General features: G+C 37.2%; 2 protein-coding genes across 3 annotated transcripts in view; one reads left to right on the top strand and one right to left on the bottom strand.

The window, feature by feature from the left end:
* Window positions 1-2160, bottom strand: part of LOC111865225 (pre-mRNA-processing factor 40 homolog B) — a 39155-nt gene extending 36995 nt beyond the window's left edge. For both annotated transcript variants that reach the window (XM_023853104.2, XM_023853105.2), the window contains exons 1-2: window positions 2037-2160; window positions 1672-1951 (exon numbers count right to left, since the gene is read on the bottom strand). In XM_023853104.2, coding sequence (XP_023708872.1) covers window positions 1672-1951; window positions 2037-2039 — 283 coding nt within the window. In that variant the 5' untranslated portion in view covers window positions 2040-2160. The remainder of the gene's footprint in view (window positions 1-1671; window positions 1952-2036) is intronic.
* Window positions 2161-7347: 5187 nt separating this feature from the next.
* The window catches only part of LOC111865223 (cytochrome b561), a 57113-nt gene continuing 55408 nt past the window's right edge, over window positions 7348-9052 (top strand). The window contains exon 1 of the mRNA XM_023853100.2: window positions 7348-7486. The gene's annotated coding sequence lies outside the window, so the exon portion shown is untranslated. The remainder of the gene's footprint in view (window positions 7487-9052) is intronic.

The raw sequence follows: 9052 nt of genomic DNA, 5'->3' as shown, positions 1-9052 counted from the left end.
TATCGAAAGACGGTACCGAGGAAGATGGAATGCGAATATGCTAGCCGACTACTGCTGGATGATCAAGCAGGAAACGGAAAATGGAAAGCGAAAGCGTGTTCGGAGAAGCATCAAAGAGAAGAAGAAAAGGTTTCACGGGCAAAAAGACTGAACACAGAATGTTAAATATATCGTGAAGGAACTGTTTGTTTAATTATGAGAAATAATATGTTTAGTTCAATGTAATAAAATTAGTGATTTTTTTCATCACTGTTATGACTTTTTATTGTAAATCCCTATTATTTTCCAAAAAAAACCGTACGTGATAGGGGGAAATTGAGGTCATTTTTGGATTCAGCATCCTAGAAAACATAAAGTTTACCAAAAATATTCCATGCAGCTGAAAAAAAAAATATTTTTGCAGACCTGTGTTATCAAGCATGGGACCAACAAACTACAGTTACAGTTACAGTTAGATACATCAGTGTCAAAGTTGGCCTAGTCCACCAGAGCTGTTTAGATCACCGTAATGGAAAAATCACCTCATGCATGCTTGACCTCAATAAACTCACATGGTGCACGCAAATCACTTGCAGCTATACATCAGCCAACTGACAGCATGCGTGTTTAGACGGAATCATACGTGGCCGCTAAGAAGGAAGTCTGTTGCCTTAAATATAAAACTCTCAGAATTGAACTACAAAACTTAAAATGAGTTACATTTTCATAGTCTGAACTAGAAGAATGAAGTGCAAATTCAGGGAAAACACACATTTGTAGAAACATAAATTCACAAAAAGAACCTGGGAATGTAAAATCGAAGTTTTACTGTGTTATGAACTGTGGTGCATTGTGAGAAGTGAAAAGGGTACTCACAGTCTGACAAAATCTGGGAATCAAGCTTTTATGGCACTACAGCCCTTTGTTGGGCCCTAGCCTCCTCTTCAGTTTCGTAAGCATTTTTATACAGAGAGTAAGACTCCTTGGACGAGTGATCAGCCCATCGCAAGGCCTCTGCCTACACACAGGACAATACAAACACAGAATACATGTACGCACAAACATGCACACCTCGAATGTGATCTGAACCCATGATCCCAACGTCTGAGCGAGCAAAGGCATTGCATGCCTTAGACCCCACAGTTACTGTGATCGGCTAGCTTACATTTACTTACATTAATTATAATACTACAATGAAAGGTTTTTTATTGGCAATAAATGTTAAGAACATGAGCTGATAGGTATCTACGTATCAAACTACATATGCGTCACATCCCACATAACTATGATCCTAAGACGCTATACCTCAAAATTCTGAAGCATTATCCAAAATCTACCATTGAAAATGTGAATTAACATACACAATAACCTCATCACAAGGGACACCAATTCTAAAGTCTTTCTCTGAGCTCTGCATCTACATACATATATTGACAGGTTAAAACACAAATATTATGTCCAAACTACAATTTTGGCACAAATTAAAAGTACATCAACACGCTCTAGTAGGACATACAACATTTCTTACTCATTCATCCAATTACCAAGGTTACTTCTTGTGTTCAAATAACTGTGCAGAATAAAGGTAGCACTTTAGCAACCAAGGGTACATAATAAGCAAAAACTTGTCACAAATGGACATAAATATAGTGAATTAAATTAAAATAAACTATAAATGAGAAATTACAATACCATTGTGGTTAGTAGGTGGTGCAGGGGGTCCTCCAAATCCAAAACCCGGTGGAGGGACACTAAACGGCGGTATGATTGGCGGCGGCAACCGTATATCTCCTGGAGCACCCCCAACTGGCATTACTGGAGGAGGTATAAATCCTGGACCTCTCGGCGGTATCATAGGTGGTGGAACATTGACAGGGGTGTAACCTGGCCCAGGAGGGGTACCACTTATTCCAGGTGGGCCGAATGGACCCGGCATAGTCCCATTAGGAGGGCCTTGTCCACTGTTTGCAGCCTTAAAGAAGCAAAGTACCCTTAGATAAAAAAAAAATTACATTATTTATTACACGCGCTGAGCGCTCATACCTAAACTTACTTACCATAGCATTTAACTAAGATATGGACGAAAATACACTTCTAAAATATAACCAGAACTTAACAAATCCAAACAACCTCCTCACTTCCCTTGCCATAAGTTGGCATCTACTGCCTACCATCGCAACGAACGCAACCAGCCCCGTGAAACTCCGATGTTATTGGCTGTCAACATGGCCACCATGCAATTCTGCTGCCATCTACTTTCAGCTTAGAGAACTAAATTTTAAATGGCCTCTAGGGCCGAGAGCACAATCGGTAAAAAAGTATGCTACCTTGGCAACTATTTTGAGTGTTCCCCTCACCCCCTTTCAATTCTTTTTTCGCTTCTTGCAATAAATACTTTTACAACCAGCTCTCTTGCATTGTAGAGTCTCTTTCTTTCAGGCTTTCCCACCAATATCCTATATGCATTCCTCGCCTCCTAGTCGAGGATGAGGTTGGCAGGGCATGTAGCACGAATGGGGGAGGCGAGGAATGCATATAGGATATTGGTGGGAAAGCCAGGAGGAAAGAGACTACTGTGAAGACCAAGGTGTAGGTGGGTGGACAATATTAAAATTTATCCTAGTTTGATAGGATGGTATGGTATAGATTGGATTGATCTGGCTCAGGATATGGACCAGTGGAGGGCTCTTGTGAACACAGAAATGAACCTTCAGGTTCTAAAAACGGCTGGAAAATTCTTGAGTGGCTGCACAACTGGCAGCTTCTCAAGAAGGGCTCAGCTGCATAAGTAAGTTTAATATCACTTCACCCATATCCTTTCGACTGGATTTGAGTGAAGTTCTATTAAACTTGGGCCTCCACCCCTTTCCAAAAAAAAAANAAAAAAAAAACAGCAGAATATGAGCCTCTGCAGCTCTGTAGTAAAAGAGATTAGGTTGCAAAATATATATCTGGTGAAAGTTTGTCGGTAATGCCTGGAAAGTCATAGCCTTTCTTTTACATGAAACACCTCTTTAACCAAAGGCACTGAACATTGTGAACTGTGATATACATGGAATACTTGTATTTAGGAAAGGCGAAGGTGGGGAAACTTGAAAAAAAAAAAATTCTGTTTCCACCAGAGATATATATATATTAACCCTCATAATTTCCTCATAACTTACACTTGAAAGTCATACAGAACACAGTTTTTGGGTTACATTTAAGTATTATAAATCATATATTGTAAGAAACAATATTCATGTTCCAATTTATTATTATTTTTATTAGAATGATGGAATTCGAGAATGTGAACTACACTCGTCAACAAGATTAAGACTGCATTTAATGATATAAGAAAATCTGATATATTCATCTTCACCAAGTCAGTACTTGGCAGAACAATATGGCAGAAATAATAAATATCTTAAAGAAATATAACGAATACTGAAAATCTGGTATCTGTTCATATTCAAGTTCAGTAATGGAAAGGATTATATGGCAAAAGTAACATATCTTACAAAAAATGTAATACTGAATACTGAAAATTTCGTATCTATTCATATATCGGTTCAGTAATGGAAAGGTTTATATGGCAAAAGTAACATATCTTACAAAAAAATGTAATGAATACTGAAAATCTGGTATCGATTCATATACCGGTTCAGTAACGGAAAGGATTATATGGCAAAAGTAACATATCTTACAACAAAAATTTAATGAATACTGACACTCTTGTATCTCTTCAACTTCCACTTCAGTATTGGATACGATTTTATATAGGAAAAATTAATAATATATGTTAAAGAAATGCAATTACTATTGAAAATCTTATGTTCATGTTCACCAGTCCAGTACAGGTGGCATTATATGGTAAAAGCAAGAGAAGGAATACACCTATGACAGTCCTACTCACATTCAAGCCTGATACTGATTCTGCTTCTCAGGATTTCACACAGAGGTGGATAACCTGAACTTTGCAAGTCAATCATAAAGTAATGCCTCTTCATTCTTACCTACACATAAAAAAGACCCATGTGTGTCAGAAAACAATTTCCCATGCACTCGATTGAAATATAATTTCTTGAAGACAAAGGCCAGAATGAACTCTGACCCAGTGAAGTTCTAATATTCTGAGACGAAGGAGACATGTTGGCAAAGAGGTTGAAGAGATGGAGCTCAAGTTCAAAAGAAGTTTCATGTATGTAATCGAACTGTGGTTGACCATGTTTTCATTCAATGCAACATGTTTGCAAAGCGGGAAAGAGATGGAGCTCAAGTTCAAAGTAGGTTTCTTTGTGTAACTGAACTGTGGATGACGATGTTATCATTCGCTGCACAGTAGTTTCTGTTGCTGCACTGCAACTGCTTGTCACCAGGGATACTTTCTCCAACTAATGAAACATTTAATGATGCTCATGTGACTAGTTGGCACACATATTCTTCCAGTAATTTCATAACTGCTCTGTCAATTTCCAAGGCTGGTATGGGCAGGCCATTATAAGGGAAAAATGAAGAAGCATTACTCTCCTAATGACTTACCAATGAGATAGTATCTTCATCTTCCTCTCTGTAGCCCTCTGCCTGGCTGCTTCAGTCATCAACCTGTTTCTTCGCTTACACCACCAAGGAATGTAAATTCGTGTGAGACATCTCACAATACTAATCTCTACTATTCGTTGGTGGTGAAGTGAACAGTCAGAACACCTAATCCACTCGAAGTCAATGGCGCTCTTGATGGCAGCTGTTATATGCTGCTCCACTGAATTCAAGTGGGCAGCCTCTGTCATTATAGACTCCATCAGAGTTACAGCAGTACCAACGTCTCCACAAGCTTCTCAGAAGGATATGTGAGAGACTGTTCTGTATCACTGCACTCCTTGAAATATATGAAGACATTGGCTGATAGCAGCACTTCAGATGTCAGGCATGTCTTGCACGCATCACAACTGACACTGTGAAGCACCCGTCTGGCAATGGAACAACTGACGTAAGTTACTGAAAACACTTGTATGTCACCAGCAGGTACTGCAGGACTCATGTCCATCTGTACTTGCTGAGAAACATGGAAACTCTCAGGCACACCAGCAGGGGTTTCCTTGTCATGACTTGTGGAAGGATTTTGTGAAGCAGTGTCAGGTGCTCTGAAAAGTGATTGTAGGTTATCCAGAAGAGTAGGACCATTATCCTCACAATTAGTTTCTGCCAGTCTCTGCACACTGATGATGCTATTCTTCAGGTCATCTACAAACTGTCCCACAGTTGGGTTATTATTTGAACGAATAGCTCCAAATGTGTTCTCCAGGGGGTCCTGATTCATGGTTTTGGGTGTGAAGGTACTGAAAACCCGCCTCTTTCAGTGCCCTCCACACATGCTGGGCAGCAGTGATGTCAATCAGCCACCCATTCTATGGAGGAGGAGGATGAAGAAAGGCGGGTTTACCATCCTGTAACAACTTGTTGCATTCCTGTAAACAATGTGATTCTGTAAGCAGTATAATGGATGGAAAGAAAGTAATTACCTGATGCTGTATACTACCTGCTGGCACATGTAAGCCTGGAAGATTAGATGGCAAGAATGAAATCCTTTGTCTGTCACACCGAAATACACATCTAACTTACAAAACACTTGCCATCATTCTTCATGCTATAACACATACTCTACACACAACTGTGCACATTTTACACCATCACTGAACAGGACTGCCAGCATAACACTAATATCAACATGTGTTTTACTTTGCATAGCACCTTGTTATAATCAAGAATTTTCTTGCAAACAAGATATGAACATAAAACGGGATACTTTAGAATCCAGTGTGGGTGAATGGAATTCTTAACATCCCTGAAAATACAACAAATCCTCACTACACATCACTGTACACATTACACATAAAAATATAACGTCACATTAGAGAATTAAACTTCACTTTACAATCGACATTATTGTGACCAAAACAACGTACATTATACCAACCACTCCCTGCCACACACAACTAAGATATAATGGGAACTAGAAATTCACTTTGCACCCTCTTCATACAAGAACTTATACTAATGCAAAAGGAAAAAAAACAAAAAAAAAACGATATCATTCTTATAATAACCTACTCACACGTGTAATATTCAAAGCCTAAATACCAAAACTACACCGTTTTCTGACACAGCAAATAAGCACTCACAGAATATTATTCACTCTATACATATAACTTAAAACACATTTTGTGCAAATCACTGTACTTGCTTCACACAAGATTATTAACATAGATTATAATGTTGCATATATGGAAGTGGTGGTGGGTTTATTGTTATAATTGTGTGATGGTCATGTGTATTCCACTGTTATGGAGTACAACAGGAAGGCATTTTTAATATTCTTTTGAAGCTGTGGACAGGCTCGCAGCTTCTAACCAGCCCAGCACATAGACTAAACAAATTTCTGCGTGGTCTTCCCCCAACATGTGAGGAGGACAGAATCCTGAATGTCTGTGGTATGAGGAATGGGCTGGCGAAGCAAGAACGATTTCAATGTTAAGGTCTGAGAGTGGGAGATCCAAAATGAACAGCAATGTAAAAGCCAAGGTGAACTAATATGTGAACTAATAAAGATTACCATTCAGCATGAATTGGCTTAGGAATCTGAAGTCGAAACTTAATACACAATTTTACCAGTCTGAAAGTGAGGATGGTGAACAAGAAATATGCATATTTCTTACCATTCAGTATTATTGTTTTTTTTTTAACTTTGTCCATTATCCAGTATTCAATTTAGAGAACACAACTTTTCAGAAAATTAATCTGTTTTCCCTTCAGGTGAGTGGGAGCCGCCAGCTCTTTTGGGGACCCATGATGTCAAAAGGGGGGACTCTGGGAGGCTGCCCCACCCAATATGATCAAAAGATGACACTCAATGTATGAATTGAAACAAATTCAAAAAGACTTAGATGAATACAATTTAAAAATATTCAGAACAAAAACTATATCATTACATCTCTGGTGTACGAATATGGGAATATTTCAGGATAGGATTCATAGAAATCTGTATGGGAATCCTTCAAAATCGATTTGGAAAGCAGTAATGAGGATAATAAAGAAAGAGTGTTGATGATGATTCAGTGGAAATGTTTTAAATACTATTATTATAATTGTGTTTGAAGAAGTCAATAAATATTCTAGGACAGAAACTATCGCGAATAACATTATGTACTGGAGCACTAAAACTCAAGTACTCCTTGAGAACAATAGGCATATATTCAAACTCTGCCTGCAAACTCTACTTCTGCCTACTAATGTCGTTACGAGATGGCACCTATGACTAACTAGATTGCGATGCAGTCAAGATGGTCAAGATCGATATTTAGTTCCTCGATTGGTCCAGCTGTTCTTCTGTCACCAGGAAAAGGAGGTTATTGTGAACCATATGGTCGTATAGAATGTGAAATAATTTCTAATACTCACCATTGTTTGTGCCACGTTTTCAACAGTTCGTCCATAAGAAAGCGTGTTCATCCGTTCTCCATACAATAAGGTAACTAATTACAGGCATTTTGATTTCGAGCTTTAATAATTTAAAAATCATATTACGAAAATGGATCTATTTCGGAAAAGCGTGGGAAAATGTTACAATGGCATAGCTCAGGCGATTGTGTGTTAGCTTTTCATCGCGAAGGCTCGGGTTCAATTCCGGCTGACTTTTTCTGAGATTCGCTGCAGACGAATCCGAAATTTGCTTAAAAGTTACATTTAAGCGCGATGGTATTTTAATGGATTTACATAGAGTATTCTGGACAAAATAAATTTCTATAATAATGATCATATTTTTTTGGTATTAATATTTACTATATTTCCGCTCCTTTTGAACATAATATTTTTATTTAGTATATTTCCGCTCTTTTTGAGCATAATCTTTTATTTAGTATATTTCCGCTCTTTTTGAACATATATTTTTTTGTCAGAATTTCAAGAGGGCAATGTAACTGGCTTGCTTCCCGATAAAAATTATGTAAGCAATTCTGTATTTATTTCCTTCCTGAGTTTCTTATAAGGTGAGGTCATAAGCGGGCTCTTATTTAGCTTATGCATAAATACAGTATTGGGCAGCAGCATCTACCAGTATAGGTATATCTGTGTTGATGAGGCTGATGAAAGAAATAATGGCATTGAATAAATGTAAAAAGTATGTTTGATTTCAATTGAGAGAGTTTGTAATTCAACAATATAAGTAATAAAAACAGTAACTAGAACAGTTTTAATAATAACTTCATTTTTAATCAATGCAATAATAGATTATTAAATACTATATAAAAGATCCTGATTTAATGTTGTATCTGCTCATTAAATAAAACCTGGTTACAACTATTATTTTTTTCACTTTTCCGTATGGCAGTAATATTTCTCATCATTGAAGTAAAATATGTTCTTCAACCTCTGAACAATATTGTAAATAATTATCAGATTTTTATTCATGTTAATTTCATATTTGCAACTTAACTTTGACTTTGTCTGAAACTAAAGTGAAGCATTGCTCTGCTAATATATCCAGAGAATGGAATATGATTAATAAGATATTATGTTCAAGTGTTCTCATGAACCCTTAGCAATTTAAATTTATTTCTGTCTGTATAGTTTCATAAATAATTCCAACTGATTACATATTCAGCATTGTGCTTTAATTATAAATAATTCCAGGAAATGACCAACATAACACACAACAAAGATATAACAACATTGTTTAAAATATTAAATATAGCTGACTAGTAGAATTTGAAAACTCACACAAACCAATTAGTTGATCTCATATTTAATTCCCTGAAAGGATTATTAGGATGTATATTTTGTGTATTATATATACAACAATGTCATAATTTGCACAGGTTCTACAGTGTTAAATCATAAGATGATTAGTGAAAAATTAATTGGAAAGACTGTGGAAGGAAGCGGTTGTGGCGTAATTTGAAGTGCTGCCCCAGCACTTGCCTGGAGGGGCTGAAAAAACTATAGATACCTTAGTCAGGATAGTGAGTGTCTCAGCCAAGACTGAACTGGATCACCCCTAGAATACAAGTCAGAAAGTGTTACCACCTGAAGAGAAGGT

The sequence above is a fragment of the Cryptotermes secundus genome, unplaced genomic scaffold, assembly GCF_002891405.2.
Source record: "Cryptotermes secundus unplaced genomic scaffold, Csec_1.0 scaffold614, whole genome shotgun sequence".
NCBI classification, from domain to species: domain Eukaryota; kingdom Metazoa; phylum Arthropoda; class Insecta; order Blattodea; family Kalotermitidae; genus Cryptotermes; species Cryptotermes secundus.
The sequence above is the reverse complement of the archived record's forward strand: the minus strand, read 5'-3'. Positions and strand labels throughout refer to the sequence as shown.